General features: G+C 44.3%; 2 protein-coding genes across 2 annotated transcripts; one reads left to right on the top strand and one right to left on the bottom strand.

Moving 5' to 3' along the window:
• The first annotated feature begins 2104 nt into the window (after positions 1 to 2104).
• Positions 2105 to 3133, top strand: LOC123425812 (blue copper protein-like). The gene is made up of 2 exons (XM_045109547.1): positions 2105 to 2355; positions 2457 to 3133. Exons 1-2 carry the CDS (start codon positions 2190 to 2192, stop codon positions 2891 to 2893), a joined length of 603 nt encoding a protein of 200 aa, XP_044965482.1. The 5' UTR covers positions 2105 to 2189; the 3' UTR covers positions 2894 to 3133.
• A 571-nt stretch (positions 3134 to 3704) lies between these two features.
• Positions 3705 to 6491, bottom strand: LOC123425811 (transcription factor ILR3-like). Its single transcript, XM_045109545.1, has 5 exons — positions 6187 to 6491; positions 4978 to 5043; positions 4814 to 4891; positions 4540 to 4702; positions 3705 to 4187 (listed from the first exon to the last, which is right to left on the bottom strand). Exons 1-5 carry the CDS (start codon positions 6357 to 6359, stop codon positions 3912 to 3914), a joined length of 756 nt encoding a protein of 251 aa, XP_044965480.1. The 5' UTR covers positions 6360 to 6491; the 3' UTR covers positions 3705 to 3911.
• Positions 6492 to 23658: the final 17167 nt, after the last annotated feature.

Below are 23658 nucleotides of genomic sequence, written 5' to 3'. Positions count from 1 at the left end.
GTCGCAACCCAAGTCCAAAAACAACCCAAAAAGTTTGATATAGATGGTCCCAATTTAGATGTCAAAACCAAGCCAAAAAGTTCAGTATGGAAGTTCTAATTTGGGATGCCAGCCCAACATCCTTCCATCTTGCATGCCCGATGCCATGTGAGCCCAACATCCTTCCATCTTTCATGTGTGATGCCTCTACATTTGATTCCACTAAAAGCTTTGGAAGGACGACCCAAGAACGGGAACTCCTAATTAGCGCCTTTAGCACTACTTAGCCAACTGGTGCCCATGTTCGTACGATTTGGGCCGGCCAAACAAATGCGAGCACTCACCCGCCCCGTCACCACCGTGGTATGTTCTATCGATTGACCGGGACACTGGCTGGCCTTTGACTATTATAAAAATATCATGAACTTCAAAAAGTTCACGAACTATGGAAACAACTTAATTTGGAAAACAATCACGAATTAGGGAAAATATTAGAAAATTTTGGATTTTCTTTTCATGATTTTGGAAAAAGTTTAAGAATTTGAGAAAAGGTTCAAAATTTTCGAATTAAAGCTCGTGAATTTGAGAAATGTTCACGGATTTGAAAAAAAGTTCACGATTTTTAAAAAAATCATGAATTTGAAACAAAAACTTTAGGAATTCAAGAAAAAGTCACAAATTTAAAGTTTGCAAATTCTAAAACCAAAAAAGGACAAAGAAAAAAAAAGAATAGTTTCACGTCCTGAAAAACCAAGAACAAATAAAAAACAGCCCAGGAAATCTCTAGAAGCTTCCAAAACGATTGAAGATTGTGCGCTAGTTTCGAATCTGAGGTGGGCGTCTCGTTGCATTCTAGGCCTCCACATCTAAAAAAGAAAAGGTGGCTATATCCTATCGAAAAAAAAGACAGGCATTTCAATTAATGCAGTAAAACAAACTTCAAATACAAACTATAAAAAAATACGAAAAAGCTTTCAATCTAGTCATGACAATACAACATGTGGTTGGATGGTTAGAGGGACAGTCCATTAGGGTTCAAATTCTGGTGCTCACATCTATTTTAGAATTTCCAGCGATGCGTATTCAATGGAAGAAGACGTTTCTGTCGACGACGAGGTGCCCCCGGCTCAGTGTCTCGAAGGTGTTTATAGGAATAGAGTATGCATGTGTGCGTTTATAAAGATGAGTGTATGCGTATTTATATGAACGATCATGTCGTGTTAAAGAAATCAAAAAATAGAAATAAAAATATTAATATGGAACAACGCGAATAGAAGACGAGAAAGCAAGATCTGTAAAATGACAACTTGTGCTGAGATCGGCCATATATAATGTATGAAGCCTCGATCGATCATGGGAAGCACGAAGCCACTAATACGCGAGTCATGCCCGGGTAGGGAAGCTGCAAGGGACTTGTGCTCACGTACAAAGAATCACGAATAATTAACTGAGAATCTCGTATGTCAACTCATCTATATTGCGTTGAACTTTAGCCAGCTAAAATCTGTCAAGGAAAACTTAAATTTGTTGATTTTGCTTTCCACAAGATTATGCAACTATATATAAATTTCACCCAATGGCTGTCAATATACATTAGAAATTCTTCGCAAAAAAAAATATATACATTAGAAATATATGGGTGTCGGCCAAGCTAGTTAATAAAGCCTGCAAACATGCATTCTCTGTGCATCTCCGAAGTAATTTTACATCCAAATCTACCGAAGTATATATGTTGAACTTGCGGCGCGGCTCCACCCATTTCGGTTTCCTTTTTAAAATCTCAACTGTTCGTCCTCATATCTTCGTATTATTTGAGTAGTTTCCAATTGGAGTAAATAAAATGCTAGTGCAAGAGAAGCATATTTTTGTGTGGCTAAGGATGTGGAGTCAACTTAGCACGGCTCCAAAATGAACCAGGTGCGGTGTACAATCAATCGTTTTGGATTCCAAATTTGCCAATTAATGGAAGGCAGCTACTCGAATCACCGTGCAATCTCTCCTCTTTTCCGCATGTTTCATGGCAAGCCATAAACACACACATATTTTTTCGGAATTAAAAAACGATAGGAAGAGAAAGTCTTTGCTTGTTCTAGCTCCCCGGTATATATACCCCCACCCTGGTCTGGTTGCAGCAATATCGTTCCGACGATCATAGAACCAAACATTTAGCAACAATCTCCTCCGTAGCCTTCGGATTCACCTCGGCAGACATGAAGGCCAGCTCCGGAGCATTGCTCGCCGTCATGGCAGTGGCGGCTTTGGCCACGACGGCGCTGGCGATCGACTACAGGGTCAACGACTCCCTCGGCTGGGACACGTACGTCGACTACGACAAGTGGATCGACGGCAAGACCTTCATGGTCGGCGACACCATAAGTACGCGTACAGCCTTCCTAGCTCCTATGATCCATAATTCCATATGTTCTTCTTCCTCAACGCCGGGTAGCGGTATAACACCGCGTGCATCAACATGGCAGCGTTCATGTACGAGCCGTACCACAACGTGCTGGAGGTGACGGAGGCGGACTACGGCAGCTGTGCCACGAGCAGCCCCATGTCCACCCACTCCGGCGGCAAGACCACCTTCGAGCTCACCGAGACCGGCACGCGCTACTTCATCTGCGGCATCCCCCGCCACTGCACCAACGGCACAATGCACGTCAAGATCAGCACCGTGCCGTACGACGCCGCCACCGCCGCCAAAATGGAAGAAGCAGCGGCCGCAGCCGCCCCTTCTCCGGCCTCGCTTCCCTCGCCTCCCGCTGACACCTACGCCGACGCCAAGACCGCGCCGGCGGGCGCCCCGGCCACCTCCACGCCCGCGTCTGCTTCCGCGTCCGCGCCGCGGTATCAGCAGCCGGCGGCGGCCTTGGCCGGGCTTGTGATCGCTGCTCTTGTGGCCATTGCCGCGTAAGTTGATGATGAGGCAACAAACGGACGATTTCTACGAACGCTCTAGTTCGAACCACCGTTGTACACAAGGTGGTCTGAGTATTCGTTTCGAGGCGTGGTTAACTATTCTTTTGTACCAAAGGGTTTTTACTTTCTCTCTTGTTTAAACTTTATTTACTGGTGTTAATTCCTTGTATTTTATGTGTGGATACAGCTCCCGACTATGTAACTCCATTTTGAAACAGATCTTCCCATTATGCTACGTACTAAGTACATTTACATTTTTTGCGAGCAATTTGATATTGGTTGCGTCAATTATCCGAAACATCAACTAAAAAAAATATCCAAAATATCTCTCAGATAAATTAGGCACGTTTTGTGTTCCATCTTTTCAACGATGTAAGCTAGGAACAAGTAATGCAAATGATCCAGTTTAGTTTTATAAAAAGTTCACACGCTACATCAGAACGAAATCTCAAAGACGGCGTAACTGGCTGGAAATTACAAAGAGACAAATATGAGCTGTTCAATTCTAAACTACTATTGCAGGAGAAGATGAACAAAATTAGTATAGGATGAGTAGAGGGCACGTCTTGCTGAGAGGTCGTCACGTTGTACCCATTACCCAACACAACATACACACCACAGGTGCATCCATCCTGGTACCACCTGGAATTTGCAATACGTTTCCACATGGAAGAACCGAGAGGCCAACTGGATGCAAGAAGACCAACTAATAGCTAGTATAACCTATTTATGTTAGATATCGGAAAATCACAGGCAACATGTCAAACAAAGTAACAAGGCGATAATGCTATGGCGTCCAATCAGCATTTCCTTCGACAGACGGCATTTATTTACTAACAATATACAGCAGTGCCACAAGATAATCAAATGTCCCCAGGTGATACAACGACGATGCTTCAGTTCGGTTCTTAGTTTAACTACATAGTAACACTGACAACTAAAATATACTTTAACGGAAGGCTGTTTAGCCATCCTTCCCCATGAGATAGATGAGGCAAATGATTTTCGCTGGCTTATGCAACAGGAGGGCATGACTTAGGGTCATCCGAGGTATCAACATCTGAAGGCGGCATGAACTGCCACATGGGAAATCCTGGGTAGCTCATTACAGGCATCATAAGCTTATGCCCTGCCGCTTGGCCTTGGGCGGCAGCGAATGCAGTAGCTGGGATGACAGAAGGGTGTGGTACGAGTCTCTGACGGGCATTCATGAACTTAATCTGCTGCTCCAGGCTCTCTTTTTCCGCCTTCAGCTTTTGCTTCTCATCTCGCAGCTCATTCTTCTCAGCCTGCAAAATTCAAGGATCTAAGAATCAATTTGATTGTTGGACACACAATTTACCACAAATATATATCTTACAAGGATCTTTGATAACAATCAATCAAAAAGTAATGTTTAAGGAGAAATTAATAAAAAGTAAATCAGGGTTAAGAGTTGATGGATTGCATGAGATCTACTCATCTACAAGCCTATGGATTCAATAAACAGTAGCCCTTAGCCCAAAACGAAACAGATTAAGAAAAGCTTGTATGAATATTAGATATATTTCTGTATGAAACAAGAAATATAAGTTCAGAACATAGAGAGAAGTATATGGGCACACATCTGCATACAAATTAGTTAAGTGGAACAATAAAAACCTTCAGCTCTCTAATCTTCTCTTGGAGAGACTCATTTGAATCCTTCAACTTCTCTGCTTCACTACGCAATTCAGTTACCGCACGGATAGCATCATTTAATATAGCACATTTGTCGATTTTAGGTGTTTTCCCCGGGTCCAAGACAGCACCCAATTCCAAGAACCTAACAGACAGAAGGCCATAAGCTCCATTGAACCTAAGAGGACAAAAATGCTGCTACAACAAAAATAACCATAATAGAATAAACAAAATGAAATTGCTGGCAGGGACATACCTCTCATTTAGCTTGTCCCTTCTAACTTTCTCCCTGCATGCTTTGGAGCTAGGTTGAGCACCAGTTTCTGATCTAGGACTGTTGCAATTGCGTGCTAAGTTGGAAACATTCAACAGAAAATACCGAATTGAGGGACTCCAAACAAAGAATAGACATAAACAAACCGTTTATTTTTCGGTTGTCCTTTGGCATGGTCCCAGTCCACCGAAACAGAGCTATTGATTTCAGCACTGGTAAAAAGTAAAATCGCGGATAAGAATGTATTGACAATATAGTGCACAATAATAAGCAGCAGCATTAGCACTTCACAGCCAATATAAGACTCAACACTGGTGAGAAGCAGATTTGCAGTTAAGAATGTCAAAATCATGATATGGTGCACAATCATAATTTTCAAAGACGAGCGTAGCAAGGGCATATAATAAGACTTGGGCAAATTTACCAGAGATAACCTACAATAGGTGAAATACTGGAATGGAAAAAAACATGGTTCTACATTTAAACAACACAGGAGGCCACCTCTGCTAATGCAGCAAATATGACAACTCAGGGCACTATCATTAATCAAAGGGCAGTCATGCCCTAAGGTGTAATCATAAATAATTTCCTAAGATGGAAACATGTATGCCAATAAATCAGCAATACTTGCTCAGCTAAAGCTGGAATTCCAACATATGGATCCTTGATACATCAGTTAATGGGAGAACATGAGATTCCTCAATATCCGAATCAAAGTAACATGTAGCATAATCTATTTTACATAGTCTTGATCTTGAAATTCTGATCACTTATAATACAAACCTCCAGGACGTAAATCTGATAAAATTAGCTTTTATGCCGACATAAAATCATATTAGGAGTACATCCCTAAATTTTGGCAGTGACCATGTCAAACTTTTCCATTTGAACTCTGCCCTTGCCCATTGAGTGATCCAAAATAAGAATGAAGCTGTGTATGCATCCTATGCACTGCATATCTAGTATATGCACCTGAACCAAACGAGCCCTGCACATTCTGAACCATCCGTCCCACCATGCACCTTCCACTAAAGAACCATTTGAAATTCATGTGCAAAACCATCTCCTCTAACCTAACACCAACGAGACAAGCAAAATCACTCCTAATATATACACAAATAAAGATGCTTGCTCATGAAATTAGTTCTATACGTTCTGACATGCAAATTCTAGCCCATGATGCAAAATCCACATCAATCTATAATGAGACGCAGCAATTATGATATCAACCGCAGCAATTTATGCAACACGCGGAGACACCAGCAGCAAATCAGGAGACGGAATGTATAAACCTGGAGAGCAGTCGCGCGTGGGCGCGATCGAGCCTGAGAAGAGGAGCAACCGCAATTACTTACCAGGGATTGGGAGCCGGGGTGGCGGAGACGGCCTGCGCCAGAGTGTGCATCTGCGGCGGCATCGGCGGGTTCCAGTAGAAGCCTCCTGCGGGTACCGCGGCGAAGTCGGCGGCAGCAAGGTCGTCCATGAGGGGGCAGTCGAAGACCCAGTTTGATCCTTCCGGGGATGCCATGGCGCCGGAGCGGCTCCCCGGGTCCAGCGAAGGTTGCCGGGGGACTAGGGTTTCGCGGTCGCGTCGGAGTTGGGGGATATTTCGGGGTTGGGGCGGTGGGGTGGGGAGGAGAGGGTGAAGCGGTCGTGGGCTCCGGCGCCGAGATAAGGAGTAGGAGCACGAGGTTAACGAGTACGGACAATTGAGCCTGGCCCGTATTATTCGGCTCACCCATCACTCCGCTCTGGGCCGGCCCATATACCTTTGTTTTTTCTGCTTACAAAAAACAAAAAAGCTGCGCTCGACTGGGTCGAACTAAGTAAAAGCAAATCCAGCCGACCGACTGAAACAAAGGTATGTTTTGTATATGTCTTTTGTCTATTTAAATTGGTTCGTTCGTCAGGTTTTGTAAATAGGTAAACACTAGCAAAAGGGTTTGTGCGTTGCAACAGGAGAAACAATTATAATCTTCAATGGTGCTGGACATATTATGTCTTTAAATTTTTAGCACATTTCTTGAAATGCATGAACATTTTTTGAATTAGCAAACATCTTTTTCAATTTCACTCAAAAAATTATACCTAACTTTTTTCTTCAAAATCATGGAATTTTATTATTTTTACCAACATTGTTCTCAAAATTATGAATATTTTTCTGAATATGCGAATATTTTTACAAAAATCCCGAGCATTTTTTGAATTCACAAAAATTTTATGTTTTCTTCAAACTTTTATTTCAAAATTCTAAGTTTTATAAATTACATAAATTTTTCAAAGTTCTAAATTATTTAAATTAAAAAATGGAACAGAAAAATGAAAATAAAAAACGAGACTAAAAACAGAGGCACGAACTGTTTTTAAGATTTTTACACGGACTTTTGTTTAAAATCATTGACTTTTTTATTTTATGGACATTTTCTCAAAATTTAAACATTGTTTGCATATGCAAACATTTTTCAAAACTCCTGAGTAGTTTTTGAATTCTCAAAACTATTATTTTTTTTAAATATTTTATTTCGAAATTCTCAGTTTCTTAAAATTGAAAAAAGTTATTTGAAATTTTAAATTATTTAAAGTAGAAAAACGAAATGAAACGGAAAAGAAAAATTAAAAACTAAACTAAAAAAAATAGACGCCCACGCATGGGCCGGCCCAAACAGGTGTGCTGCATTTTTTCCAATGCCCAGAGCGTAATATAGGAGACACCTACATGGGCCGGCCCAGTCCGGTGATTTTTCTGTTTTAAACGTTTTCTGTTACTTATATGTGGCATTGGTGGGTAATTTTAGCCAACTTTAGGGGTAATTTGAATGACGTACGACAAAAGCAATATTTGCTTTATTAGTATTAGTAGGTAAAGATCTCTATTCCTAATCTAATAATAAAGCCAATACCGTCTCTGATCGTACGTCGCTGGCGTTTTTGTAAAAACGACCCGTTTTTACACGTAATTAACCCGCGGTCCTTCCGTAAGTCAGGACGAACCGTGCAAATACTGTTTCTGGCCGTACGTCGCTGTCGTTTTTGCAAAGATGTTCCTGTTTTTTCAAGTAATTGACCCGAGGTCCTTCCGTAAGTCCGGTGAACTGTTGTTTCCTGCATTTTACACAAAACCTCCTGAAGTTTATGCTAAATGAAAAACATTCAGTATTTCTGTGCCCCGTCCTCTCTGCGTCGCCCGTACTCGGCTCGGTGTGCTCATGGGATTTGTCCTTGCCTTCCTAGGATCATGCCAAAAAGTTTATTTATATGATTCAGCTAGATAATAATACCACATCGCTTCTTTATGTCTAATCTCACTGGTTCATATAGGTACACATTAATGATTCAGCAAGCAACCAAAGAAATAAAAAAAAAGACGAGGATAATCACAAGGGGAAGGAAATGGTCGATAAAGAAAGCAGGACGCACACCACGATGCGTCAAATTACACCACGGAGCTGACAAAGGCCGGGAACGGTCGAGGGCAGCCGAATGGATCTGGTCCAAATCCAACGATTGGAGGAGGCCGGGAAGGTCGAGGCAGCCGGATGGATCTGGTCCAAATCTGGCGACGGGAGGAGATCGGGAATGGTCGAGGGCAGCCGGATGGATCTGGTCCAAATCCGTCAACGGGATGAGGAGAAGGTGTCGTGGACGGTCGAGGGCGACCGGATTCGGATGGATCTGGTCTAGTGGAGGCAGATCTGGCGCCCACCACGACACAGGGACTCCGCCCCGACCCTGTGAGAGCCTCTACCGCCACAGCAAACACATCGATGCTGCCAGCTGCCAAAAAGAGGATAGAGGCGCGTGTGTGTTAGGTGGATGGAGAGGGGGGAGGGCGAGCAACGTTGGGTCGGTCTTGGGTAGTGAGGTAGCAGGGGGAGGAAGATGGAGACAGAGCGGCGCCTGGGTCATGGATGAGGAACATGGCGATGTGTGGATAACTAGCACGCAGTGGGCGGTGAGACAACTCTCCTCTCTCGGTGGGGATTCAGTGCATGCTACTTTTTTTATCTTTAAAACTGTACCGAATGGAAGTTGCTCGATCCAACCATGCTCATCCGGGCTAAATCGAATTGTTATTGTATAGAGCTAATCGTGAGTGTATCAAGGTATTTGTGTTGTTCAATTTGATTCTCCTTTATTCCATTGTTGCAAGTTTCAAGAAAAAGTAAAATTTTGTTCATATTTTTCCATTTTTCGTTCAAAAATTCAAATTTTGGATTGTCCTTTTCGTCCAAGATATTCTGAAAACTATCCAAAAATTTTAAGTTCGTCCATTTTGTTGAAGGGCGATAAATTTTTGAAAACAAAACACAAAACCTTGGCTGGATGCTATGCATCTATAACTAATTTTAATTTTTTTACCACATGGGCACCAATTATAATTACTTGCTATTGTTTGTTGTTAGTGCGGAGTTTAATATTCATGCCTACCATATCTTTATAAGATAGACTCACTTTTAAAAGTGAGTGGAATATTGAAAGAAATATTTGTTAATGAAGAAAGATATTTAGGGATCATCGGTACTTGCTGAACATCAATATATTCCTTAACTTTGTGTGTCATCAATGGGATGGAAAGGAGAGAGAGGAAGGATGAAGAGTAAAGAGAGTACAACAACGGTGCATCGTGCTACGTTCTGTTTCGCTCACACGCCAACTAGGTGTAGGGGGACCTCTTGCTTTTAGGACGTGAAAACTGAAAGAAAAGATGAACGCCATCCATATATATACACATAAATTAGGACACACATGACGAACTCCAAAAATATGTTTCACGTCTGACTTAAATTATCCTTTTGATTACACCTTTTTTGGTATATAAAACTGTTGTAACTTCGCTAATTTAATTTATTAGGTTAGAACGTGTAGTATGGTTTTTCTATCTCTATACCTATTAATAAAGTAAGGATAACTTATGCCCGTACGTCATAAACATTGCCCCTAAAGTTCGTAAAAAATACCCATCAATATCATTAATAAGTGGAAAATGATACGGTTTTTTTCTTAAATCGTGGCCACTACCTTACGGTTCATCAAATTTTATGCCATTAGAGTACACAAGGGCACTAGCGAGCCTGTTGGCTACGCCGTATCTCTCCCGGTTGGGTACTCCCCATTTTTCAGCCTTATCTCCGTAAATCTGTGTCGCTTGGCATAGTACAATTTCAAACAAATTATTATTTTAACTTTTTTTACAGATTCAAGTATTTTTTTGAAAAATACTTATATCTTTTAAACCTAAAATTCAAATTTAACATGTTATTTTTTTCATAAAAGTCCATCTCGCAAAGTCGTCGCTTAATTGTCACCTTAACCCGTTGTCAATATCACCTATAAGTGGTAAAAAATGTTCATGAGTTTTAGAAAATGTTATGATTTATAAATTGTTTATGATTTCATAAAATTAAGAATGACAGTGTATCTCACTGATGCAGTAAAATATGGCCATCTCCATTGGATATTATGAAAACAATTCTATCGCAACGCACGGGCCTTTGCTAGTTATGTTTAACGGAGTGATCTATTTTTTGTCCACACACAACACATCTTTATGTAAAAAAAGGTCCACAGTCATAGATCATGTCACTTACCATGCGAGCGTCAAGAGTTTACACCGACGATATGTCATGCTCAAAAGAAGGTACGCAATTCATGCTGGACGCACTTGCCACCGGCCGGCACACATGCCAACACACAAAATGAAATTGCAGTTCGATCACGTCATTTTGGCCGTGGTCATACCCGCACACTTGCGGGCCTGAAAAAAAAATGCGCTCTCGGTCATGGATCACTCGTCATCGAGGTTAAACACGTCGGCCTGAATCTTTTTGAACTAAGACCACTTCCTCGGAGAGACCGTGATCAAATCCACCTTCATGATCTCGACCCCCTTCGTCATGCAAGCGAGTGAGACTTAACTTGCTCCGATGGATGCTTTGGTGGCCTCGATCTTTAGCATCTTCGCTTGCTTCTCCGCCTCCAACGTGAGCTTCTTATTCTGTATGTCCATGAAGGTCCTAATTTTCTCCTCCTTGTTTTGTCGGCACTTCTCTCTTGAATCCTTGTGAAACATCCAGAGACCGACGCTTCAGAAGATTCTCCTTTTATTCCGTTATCGCCGTGTGATTATTTTGTTTGTCGCATCATTCACATCATCTACATTGCATCGGCACTCCGATGTTGTCTATTTTCAAAAATTGCATCCGTTATTAGTTGCTGGTTCTCTCCGTTTTCATCGTTGACCGTTTCGAGACCAACCACACACGCACGCGCGCGGCATCGTTAAAATATTTTTTTAGAAGTGTGTATAAAAATTTCTCGTATTGGGTTGAATCTTGGCGTGAAGTCTTGTTATATTGTAGGTAGGCCGCCTGTAAATTTTTGTCGCATTCGGAGTTTGTTTGATACCCGAGCCGTTAAACTTATAGCAACATTATAGCCGGACAAACGTGAGACGTTTCGGTATTTTAAACTCTATCGCTGGGTTGCCCGTGTTCCCTCTCTTCTATGCCTAGCCCATGTGCACAGTGCATAGACCCTAACAAGCTCATTTCAACAGTACCTGCTAGACCATGAGAATGATATGCACTTGAATGAAAGAAATGAGTTAGATAGGATACTTCTTGATCAACAACCTATCCTTAAGCACAACCTACCATTTGAAATTTTAGGCGGTCCTCCTCCACCCAAAGGAGACCAAGTGTTCGAGCTCAAAGCTTTACCTAATACTCTAAAATTTTAGGTGATCCTCCTCCACCCAAGGGGGATCTCGTATTTGAGCTTAAGGCTTTAGCTGATACTTTGGAACTGTTTATCTCGATGACAAGAAGATACATCCTGTTATTATTGGTGCTAACCTTTTAGAACATGAAGAACGGTGATTACTCAAAACCTTAAAGAAGCATAAGACTGCTATTGGATATACTCTTGATGATCTTCAAGGCATAAGCCCTACCCCCTGTTAGCACAAGATTAATATGAAACCGGTTGCCAAAGAAGTCGTTTGTCGGGACCCTGCTACTTCAACAAAAGACCTTCCAATGGCGCCAGAAACAAGTGTGCTGATGGGAGACTATTCTTGTCTTGATACTCCTCAGCAACGGCACCAAGAATCCTTCTGCTATGGCTACGCCTTAAGGGACTTCCAAGGAAAATATGCAAAGGATTCCCCCGTGGCCTTGGAGCCTTGCGTTGGTGTTTCCCTCGAAGTGGAAAGGGTGATGTAGCACAGCGGCAGTAAGTATTTCCCTCAGTTTTGAGAACCAAGGTATCGATCCAGTGAAAGAATATCACAAGTACCTACACAAACACAAAGAGCTTGCTCCCAACGCTATGAAGGGGTTGTCAATCCCTTATAGATTGTTTACCAAGTGAGAACTGAAAGCAAAAAGAAACAAAGAAAAGTAAAAGCGAAAGTGGAAACGATAGGTGTGAATAGACTCGGGGGCCGTAGTGTTCACTAGTGGCTTCTCTCATGAAAGCAGGTAGACGGTGGGTGAAAGAATTACTGTCGAGCAATTGATAGAACCGCGCAAAGTCGTGACGTTATCTATGGCAATGATTATATCTATAGGCATCACGTCCAAAACAAGTAGACCGATACTTTCTGCATCTACTACTATTACTCCACGCGTCGACCGCTATCCAGCATGCATCTAGTGTATTAAGTTCATGAGAACAGAGTAACGCCTTAAGCAAGATGACATGATGTAGATGGACAATCTCATATCTACGATAAAAGCCCATCTTGTTACCCTTGATGGCAACAACACGATGCGTGCCTTGCTGCCCCTTCTGTCACTGGGAAAGGTCACCACACGGTATGAACCCAAAACCAAGCACTTCTCTCATTGCAAGAATCATAGATCTAGTTGGCCAAACAAAACCCAAGACTTGGAGAGACTTACAAGGATATCAAATCATGCATAAAAGAAATCAGCAAAGACTCAAATATATATCATAGATAATCTGATCACAAATCCACAATTCATCGGATCTCGACAAACACATCGCCAAAGAGGATTACATCGGATAGATCTCCATGAAGATCATGGAGAACTTTGTATTGAAGATCCAAGAGAGAGAAGAAGCCATCTAGCTACTAACTACGGACCCGCAGGTCTGAAATGAACTACTCACGAGTCATTGGAGGGGCGATGATGTTGATGAAGAAGCCCTCCAACTCCAAAGTCCCCTCCGACAGGGCACCGGGAAGGGTCTCTAGATGAGATCTCGCGGAAACGGAAGCTTGCGGCGGCGGAAAAGTGTTTTCTTGGACGCCCTGATTTTTTCTGGATTTTTAGGGCATTTATAGGCCAAAGACCTAGGGCAGGGGAGCGCCAGGGGGGCCACAAGCTTGGTTGTCGCGGCCTCCCCCCTGGCTGCGGCAACGGGGCTTGTGGGCCCCCCGTGGGCCCACTTGCTTGGCCCTCAAGCCTCCCGATCTTCTTCCGTTCTGGAAAAAATCATTTCGGGGATTTTATTCCGTTTGGACTCCGTTCCAAAATCAGATCTGAAAAGAGTCAAAAACATAGAAACAACAAGAACTGGCGCTTGGCACTGAATTATAGTCCCAAAAAAGATATACAAGGTAAACAAAACATCCAAAGTTGACAAGATAACAGCGTGAAACCATCAAAAATTATAGATACGTTTGAGACGTATCAAGCATCCCAAGCTTAACTCCTGCTCGTCCTCGAGTAGGGAAGTGATAAAGAATGATTTTTTGATGCTTTCATGCTACCTAGCGTAGATGTCCTTTGTAACTCCTCTTATGTGACGTGAATGTTCAGATCCATTAGATTCAAAACAATAGTTTGCTTGTAACATCCCAATTTTCCTAATTGGGAATGTTTTACATTTTAGCTAAGCATCTATGCATGTTGCTTGAAATAAATTTAGCACGTGAAATTCTTTCGTCTTTTGGATTTGCATTTTCATTTTTCCCCGCACGAGAAAAGCCCGGAGAAAATACTCTCTTAAACGCAAGAGAGAGAGCGGAGGAAAATGACCCTCCAAAGTGCGGGCAAATTTCTGAAATATTTGAGCCAAGAAAACCCAAAGTTCATTTGCAAAAATAATTGCAAAAATAATAAAGCAAATTAGGGAATTTCTGAAAAAAACATTTTTTTTAAGTTTTTATTTTTGCTTTGGAAAAATGTTATTCGGGTAGAGGATATTTTTCTGAATTTCTTGGTATATAATACCCTATATTAATATTTTGATTTATTACCTTTTTATTCGCTTTTACTTTCTGTTTCAGAAAAAGGTTTAAATTAGGAAACTTTTTTTACTTTACAAACCGCCACCGCCGGGCGCACTATAGCCTGGGCCGAGATCCCCACTGCCCCGGGATCTAAATCCCTAAATCTCGGCCACCGACCCCAACCGCCCCACCCCCCCCCTCTCTGCTCGAAGGGCCCCACCACCCGAGCCTTGCCCCCGTCGGTCATCCCTCTCCTCCCCTTCCAAAAATGCTCCCGAGACCGAGCCCTCCCAGGAAACCTCGGGATTCCTCCCCAATTTCTACCTCTCTCCCTTCCTTTCTACTCCTCTCCCTAGCCTATAAATACCCAGCACCCCCGGCCGACCCCGTTCCCACCTTTTCCTCGCCGAGCCGCCGCCCCTAGCCGCCGCACCACCGCTCGCCGGCAGCCGAGCTACTGCACCACGTCTACCCCGCCCTGGGAGCGCCCCCCGAGCCCCTCTTCGCACCGCCGACGCCTCCCCGAGGAGGAGGAACCCCACCGCCGCCGCACCGACCCCTCCAACGCCCAGGAGCCCCCCTTCCCCCTCGCCGGCGATGCCCCTCGCCGGAGATACTCCTCCCAGCCACGGTACTCCCCCTCCCCTCTCTGTCTTTCTTTTGTTTTCTTCTTAGACGTTGGATCTTAGCCATAGGGTGTAGATTAGATCTAGGGATAACTCTTCGGTTTAGTTTAGAAAACCAACGGTTTTATTTTCACTTATGTTTTAGCCAGTAGCTTTTGTTAGAGCTAGGCCGTTTGCTCAAAACACTGCAACAAACGCCATCCGCAGCCAATAGTAGCCTGCCACGTGTACCCTCTTTTAGTACTAGTTAGTTTTATTTTTCTGTCTATATTACAAAAACAGAAAGTTTCTGTTTTGTTTTAGCCACAACTTTTGATCCCGAAGTCCAACGACATTGATTCTTTTTCCAGTAGCTCACAAATTTCCTGTAGTTTTTAAAAACATATAATTTGTCTATGTTTGAATTTTTCAAATATAAGTTAGATCAGATTTAGTTTAAACCTTGTTTTGCCTATTCCAGGAGTTTAAAAAAATGATTTTGAGTTGATTCTTTTTGCTACTGCTTCCTAGTGATAAAATCTTACTGTGGTAGAAGTTTCAGAATTTTTAAAGTATTTTTACTGGTGTTTTCAACAAAAACAAGTTTCTGCCATACCGGCGCGTGATGAATTCTTTTGCTTAGACTATAGCAAATCCTTACTTGTGATGTTATTTTTACTTGTGGCATGATTGAAGTGCTTATGGTGTGCTTTGTGTTTGTATCGGTAGATCATCCGGAGTGCGAAGCGTGTTACTTAGAAGCGCTCGAGCAAGACAACTATCATCAAGGCAAGTCATTTTGATCATGCTATTTTACCTATGTTTTCGATGCATAGTAGATCACCTTCTTTGCCCAATTGCATGCTGCCTAGGTACTTGGAAACTTTAGTGTAAGTTGTAGCATCAGGTGGTAGGAACACAACAACCCCGATACTTGGCCCCGGGACGACAATTTCTTAATGCTATGCTTGAGTAGACAGGTTATCGGTTGAGTGTATACCACGAGTGATGCGAGGTTGATATAATAATCAAGACCGGACTAAGACAAGATTTTCAAGACCTCGGACGCAATGCAACTCTGGGTGAAGGACGGTTGATCGGCTCCCTGGAGAACCCAGTGGATGCCCGGGATGCTGGAGAGGCCATGTCATCCTGTGGAAAGCTTCACCCAGGCTCGAAGAGACGGACGGAGACTTCAAGACTCAAGGCTTACCTGCACAGCCACAAGTCATTATGGGCTCTGGCTTGGTTGGACAATGCGGCGACTCTGGACAGGCGGTGCTAGCAGATGTAGACGAACGGTAGGAATGGATGGGCACCGATAGGGATTCAGAGGGACCCGTTGAAAGACCATGTTTTGATCATCCGGTCTTCAAACACCCTGAAGTGCGAGGACAAACCCGGAGGCGATCAAATCTTGTGGGGAACGTGTGCAAAACTCTACAGAGTACTCAAACCTAATCGATTAGCCATGTCCACGGTCATGGACAACTTGAGCCGAAGGCATTGAATTTCCCCTGAACTCTCGACACAACTTAATAATGATGTGGGTGTTAACAACTATTCGGGTACGAGAACTGGTTGGCGGAACCATCTGGTTAACAACAAACTATGTAGTAATATTTTGCTTTCAACCCCTCTTGTTGTAGGATAAAACTGGCTTTATGCAAAACTTAACTCCACCAGCCAAATATGCATGTAGAGATAGTTGATTATTATTTTACTCCTCTCTTTGATGACTTGCCGGCATATTCAATATGCTGACCTACACGGCTGCAACGTATCATGTTGCAGAGTACTTTTCCGACCAGGAGTGAGGCTACGATCTACGCTCAGCGACATGCCCTTGGAGTCGGATGGACTCGTCTACCTGATGCTTCCGCTTAGTCTTCGTTAGATATCTCATGAGTTGGCCTTTAGACACTTTATTGTAATCCTTTATTGTAATAAAGTACTCTTTATGAGATTTCGATTAATAAAGTCGTGTGATTGAACTCTTGAATATATACATTATGTACTGTGTGTGTACCAGCATGATCTTGGGATGGTACGGAAACACCAGAGGCTTGACTCGTCTTGAGTCGGGTCGCTACAGAAATGGTATTCAGAGCACACGCTGACCTTAGGACGTAACCTCTAGGAATGGAAAAGCCTTAGGAAGAAAACTATTTTCTCTTATGTCTACAAATCTTCTATTTTCCTCTTCTGATCATTTCTGACTTCTCTCCGATTTTCCAATGTTTAGATGGCCACCTTCATCCCTGTTAAGTTCACGGAGTTTTGCCAGCCCGACACCACTATGCCGTTCGGAAAAGAGCTGGTGCAGATCACCAAGGATTTGAGGATTGCTCTGCCAACTATCACAGGGAAGCCAACTTCATCTTACCCGGAGGATGCACGCTACAGGATCGAGGTGCATATACCCGGAAGGACATTCCAGCCGCGCACTGAGCCGATGGATTTCAAGTTCATCGCACCCAACTGGATTCTCGGAAGGGACATGGCGATCCATTGTGCACTCGGACGTATCAAGGAAGAATACAAAGGCTGCCCTATTTCTCCAGACCTATCCACCGTATCCCGGAGAAACAAAGACGGAGATATCATCTCAAGCAAGACCAAGGACGCTCTCTTGTCTTATGCCCAGACCTTGGAGAAGCACAACGGGACTCTGGAGTATCACGTGATCAAGGACGCCAGGAAGATCAAGCAACTATCACTCCGCGAGCTTGAACTTGAAGATGCAGCCCGGGAAGCCCACTATGAACATGAACTGGAGGTGAAGGACTTTCTGGAGCGGATCGAGAAGCTGAAGACTCGAGTTGCATACCTGGAGGAGGAACTGGACATGGGCGAGAACCTTCATCCCGAAGGAGACGTAGCCCCCTTGATCAGCAACGACGGGGACTATGAAGAAAGCTCCACCGAAGGACCCACTACCATGCTTTCCTGAGGAGGACACTTAGACTAGACCACCAAATTTACTTTATCGTTTTACGTTTTAGGCCGATGTTTAGGATTATCGAATTTTGTATCCTTGTGTGAACCTTTGTGATGATAATGAATGAAATGTGTGGCGTGATACTTGTTTGTTGCATTCATATGGGTAGTGTAATTACTCTTAGACCATTGTTCTATGCTAAACTCACCCCTCTACAAACATCAGATGCCTCCGAGACGTGCCCCTGAGTCCAACTTTCCGCCGGAACTCACCCAGTTGATCCAGCAACAAAACACCCTGATGTAGCTGATCATCCAGAACCAGAACAACAACAACAACCATCACCCACCCCAAGCTGACAATCTCACCCGTTTTCTGAGGTTGAACCCTCCAACTTTCTCCAGCAGCATTGAGCCCATTGTGGCAGATGATTGGCTCCGCAAGATGGAGCGTGAACTTATCACTGCTGGTTGTTCTGAAGCTGAGAAGGTGCGCTTTGCCGCACATCAACTTGAAGGCCCTGCAGCTGCTTGGTGGGAGAACTACACCACCACTTATCCCATTGCTGGAGTCACTTGGGAGCAATTCAAGCAAGCCTTCCGCACTGTGCATGTCTCAGCTGGTGCAATGAGTCTGAAGAAGCGTGAGTTTCGCAACTTACGCCAGGGGAATCGCTCTGTGGCCCAGTACATTGATGAATTCAGCATGCTCGCCCGTTATGCACCTGGAGATGTGGCCGATGATGCGGCCAAGTAGGAAAAGTTCTTGGAAGGACTCAATGATGAGCTGAGCATTCAGTTGACTGTAGCCACTTTCAACAACTACCAGGAGCTGGTTGATAAGGCCCTCATCTTGGAGGGGAAACACCAGCAGATGGAGAACCGCAAGCGGAAGTATGGCAATGGAAAGTTCAACTTCGGCACTCAGGAGAAGCCTCGCTACACCCCCTATTCAGGGAATACCGGGACTGGATCCGGTAAGTTTGGAGGACACGTCCAGCATAACCACCTAGTGCACAACCATGGAGGCCACAACCATGGAGGAAATGGGAACCACCGCAACAACAGCAACTTCAAGAATGGTGGTACTGGCACTCAGCATCATTCAGCTCCAGCTCAGAAGGATCTGAATCACATCACCTGCTTCAAGTGTCAGAAGACGAGACACTATGCCACTGAATGTCCCCAGAACAAGCAGGGAAATGGAAACGGCAACGACAACTCTGCAGCAAAGAAGCCCAATCCTTTTCCTCGAGCTCAGGTGAACCACATTGACGTTGAAGAGGTCTATGATCACCCCGATACTGTGGTTGGTAAGTTTTTGCTAAATTCACGTCCAGTATTGGTACTTTTTGATTCTGGTGCAACACATTCATTCATATCAAGGGTAGTTGTGGAAAAATATAGTTTGCCAACTAGAACCCTCAGCCAGCCTATTAAGGCCAGTTCCCCATGAGGCATGATGACAGCCGGGATAGGATGCCATGCTTTGAGTCTCAACATCGGGAACCATAATTTTCCCACCGACCTCATCGTATTAGAGTCCCAGGGATTGGATGTAATCCTAGGCATGGATTGGTTGGCCAAGTATGAAGGGAATATCGATTGTGCCCTTAAGTCTATTTTGCTCACCACCCCTGAGCAGAAGCGGATTAAGTACGTGTCTCAGCGCCTGACACGGAGTAAGCGAGTAAACTCTCTCACGGGAGTAGTCCAGGAGGAAGTACCGATTGTACAGGAGTACCCACATGTATTTCCGGAGGAATTGCCGGGCATGCCACCCGATAGAGAGATTGAGTTCTTGATTGAGCTATTACCCGGAACAACCCCGATATCCAAGAGACCCTATCGGATGCCCGCAAATGACTTGATAGAAATCAAGAAGCAAATTAAGGAGTTATTGGACAAAGGGTATATTCGCCCAAGTTCTTCACCTTGGGGAGCCCCAGTGCTCTTGGTTGAAAAGAAGGACAAGTCCTTGAGAATGGTTGTCGATTATCGTGCATTGAACGATGTGACCGTGAAGAACAAGTGTCCCTTGCCGATGATCAATGATCTGTTCGATCAGTTAGTTGGAGCTCGCGTATTCTCAAAGATCGATCTTCGATCCGGGTATCATGAGTTGAAGATTCGTGAACAGGATATACCCAAGACAGCCTTCACCACTCGGTACGGCTTGTATGAGTACACAGTCATGTCATTTGGACTGACTAATGCTCCGGCATATTTTATGAATCTGATGAACAAAGTATTTATGGAATACTTGGACAAGTTTGTCGTGGTGTTCATCGATGACATATTGATATTCTCCAAGAACAAAGAGGAACACAAGGAACACATGCGTCTAGTTCTGGAGAAGCTTCGAGAGCATAAGCTATATGCAAAGTTCAGCAAATGTGAGTTTTAGTTGAAGGAAGTCGGATTTCTCGGACATGTCATCTCAGGAGAAGGAATAGCAGTGGACCCTGCCAAAGTCGCAGCAGTCACCGAATGGGTAGCACCCACTTCAGTCAAAGAGATCCGCAGTTTCCTCGGACATGCCGGATATTACCGGAGGTTCATTGAGAATTTCTCAAAGATTGCCAAGCCCATGACAGAGTTGTTGAAGAAGGAATCCAAGTATATTTGGACTGAGGAATGTGAAACCAGTTTTCAAGAGCTGAAGAAACGTCTTGTTACAGCCCCAGTGCTGATATTGCCGAACATTCGGAAGGATTTCCAGGTTTACTGTGACGCTTCTCGTCAAGGACTCGGAGGAGTGCTCATGCAAGAAGGCAAAGTTGTAGCCTATGCATCCAGACAGCTCAGACCTCATGAGTTGAATTATGCCACACATGACTTGGAACTAGCAGCCGTAGTGCACGCTCTCAAGACCTGGAGACATTTCCTTATCGAAAATAGTTGTGATGTTTACATTGATCACAAGAGCCTGAAGTATATCTTCACACAGAAGGAGTTGAACCTCAGACAGAGGCGATGGCTAGAGTTGATCAAGGACTATGACATGAGATTGCATTATCACCCAGGCAAGGCAAATGTTGTAGCCGATGCGTTGAGCCGCAAGAGTTATGTGAACACGCTCACAGCTGGAGGATTACCCCAGGAGTTAGTCGATGACCTCCGAGAGCTCAAATTGGAGATAGTTCCAAGAGGATTTGTTGCCACTCTGGAAATTCAGTCCACTTTGACAGAAAAGATCCGCGAAGCACAGAAATCCGACAAGGAGATAGCTGAGATCAAGCAGAAAATGGAAGACGGAAAGGCTAAAGGTTTTCGTGAGGATGAACACGGAACTTTATGGTTTGAGGATCGCATCTATGTGCCCAATGATCCCGAACTCAGGAAGTTGATACTTCAGGAGGCCCATGATTCCCCGTACTCGATACATCCCGGCAACACCAAGATGTATCTGGATCTGAAAGAAAGTTTCTGGTGGACAGGATTGAAGAAAGACATTGCCGAGTTCGTAGCGATATGCGATGTTTGTCAGCGAGTAAAAGCCGAGCATCAGAAGCCAGCAGGTTTGCTCCAACCTCTGCCGATACCCGAGTGGAAATGGGAAAAGCTTGGTATGGACTTCATCACAGGATTACCTCGGACCCGTTCTGGCTATGATTCTATTTGGGTTGTGGTCGATCGTTTGACCAAGGTAGCTCACTTCATTCCGGTGAAGACTACTTACATGAGTGCCAAGCTGGCCAAGATATATATGACGAGGATCGTATGTCTGCACGGAGTACCGAAGAGCATTGTGTCAGATAGAGGGACTCAGTTCACATCAAAATTCTCGCACCAACTGCATGAAACCTTGGGAACGAGATTGGAGTTCAGCACAACTTTTCACCCGCAGACAGATGGACAGACCGAGAGAGTTAATCAGATTCTGGAGGACATGTTGAGAGCTTGCGCACTAGACTATGGGTCTAGTTGGGATGACAACTTACCGTATGCTGAGTTCTCATACAACAACAGCTACCAGACCAGTCTGAAGATGGCCCCTTTCGAAGCTCTATACGGAAGGAGGTGCAGAACACCGTTGATGTGGGATGGAGTTGGAGACCGACAAATTTTTGGTCCCGACCTTATCCGAGATTCTGAAGAGAAGGTCAAGCTAATTCGTGACCGACTCAAGATAGCTCAGTCCAGGCAGAAGAGTTATGCCGACAGCAAGCGCAAGGAAGTAACTTACGAAGTGGGAGACCGAGCATATCTTCGGGTGTCTCCACTTCGAGGAATCAAGAGATTCGGTATGAAAGGAAAATTAGCACCTCGTTTCATTGGCCCCTACAAAATTCTTGAGCGTAGAGGCGAAGTTGCATACAAACTGGATCTGCCGAAAGGATTGTCCGGAGTTCATGATGTCTTCCATGTTTCCCAGTTGAAGAAATGCCACGCTGAGATGGCCGATGTTCCGTTGAGAGATACAGTGCCCCTAGAGGCCATACAGCTTGACAGTGATCTGCCGTATGAGGAGAAACCCGTCAGGATTCTCGAGACTGCCAACAGAGTCACCCGCAGCAAGATCATCAAGTTCTACAAGGTGTTGTGGAGCCACCACACCGAGGAAGAAGCCACCTGGGAACGAGAAGAGGATCTTCGTCGAGACCACCCGCACCTGTTTTCTAGCCAACCCGAATCTCGAGGGCGAGATTCATCGTAAGGCGGGTAGGTTTGTAACATCCCAGTTTTCCTAATTGGGAATGTTTTACATTTTAGCTAAGCATCTATGCATGTTGCTTGAAATAAATTTAGCACGTGAAATTCTTTCGTCTTTGGATTTGCATTTTCATTTTTCCCCGCACGAGAAAAGCCCGGAGAAAATACTCTCTTGCACGCAAGAGAGAGAGCGGAGGAAAATGACCCTCCAAAGTGCTGGGAAATTTCTGAAATATTTGAGCCAAGAAAACCCAAAGTTCATTTGCAAACATAATTGCAAAAAGAATAAAGCAAATTAGGGAATTTCTGAAAAAACATTTTTTTAAGTTTTTATTGTTGCTTTGGAAAAATGTTATTCGGGTAGAGGATATTTTTCTGAATTTTTTGGTATATAATACCCTATATTAATATTTTGATTTATTACCTTTTTATTCGCTTTTACTTTCTGTTTCGGAAAAAGGTTTAAATTAGGAAACTTCTTTTTCTTTACAAACCGCCGCCGCCGGGCGCACTATAGCCTGGGCCGAGATCCCCACTGCCCCGGGATCTAAATCCCTAAATCTCGGCCACCGACCCCAACCGCCCCGCCCCCCTCTCTCTGCCCGAAGGGCCCCACCACCCGAGCCTTGCCCCCGTCGGTCATCCCTCTCCTCCCCTTCCAAAAATGCTCCCGAGACCGAGCCCTCCCAGGAAACCACGGGATTCCTCCCCAATTTCTACCTCTCCCCCTTCCTTTCTACTCCTCTCCCTAGCCTATAAATACCCAGCACCCCCGGCCGACCCCGTTCCCACCTTTTCCTCGCCGAGCCGCCGCCCCTAGCCGCCGCACCACCGCTCGCCGACAGCCGAGCTACTGCACCACGTCTACCCCGCCCTGGGAGCGCCCCCCCGAGCCCCTCTTCGCACCGCCGACGCCTCCTCGAGGAGGAGGAACCCCACCGCCGCCGCCCCGACCCCTCCAACGCCCAGGAGCTCCCCTTCCCCCTCGCCGGCGATGCCCCTCGCTGGAGATACTCCTCCCAGCCACGGTACCCCCCCCTCCCCTCTCTGTCTTTCTTTCGTTTTCTTCTTAGACGTTGGATCTTAGCCATAGGGTGTAGATTAGATCTAGGGATACCTCTTCGGTTTAGTTTAGAAAACCAACGGTTTTATTTTTACTTATGTTTTAGCCAGTAGCTTTTGTTAGAGCTAGGCCGTTTGCTCAAAACACTGCAACAAACGCCATCCGCAGCCAATAGTAGCCTGCCACGTGTACCCTCTTTTAGTACTAGTTAGTTTTATTTTTCTGTTTATATTACAAAAACAGAAAGTTTCTGTTTTGTTTTAGCCACAACTTTTGATCCCGAAGTCCAACGACATTGATTCTTTTTCCAGTAGCTCACAAATTTCCTGTAGTTTTTAAAAACATATAATTTGTCTATGTT

The sequence above is a fragment of the Hordeum vulgare genome, chromosome 2H (genome assembly GCF_904849725.1).
Source record: "Hordeum vulgare subsp. vulgare chromosome 2H, MorexV3_pseudomolecules_assembly, whole genome shotgun sequence".
NCBI classification, from domain to species: domain Eukaryota; kingdom Viridiplantae; phylum Streptophyta; class Magnoliopsida; order Poales; family Poaceae; genus Hordeum; species Hordeum vulgare.
This window is presented reverse-complemented; position numbering and strand designations above follow the sequence as displayed.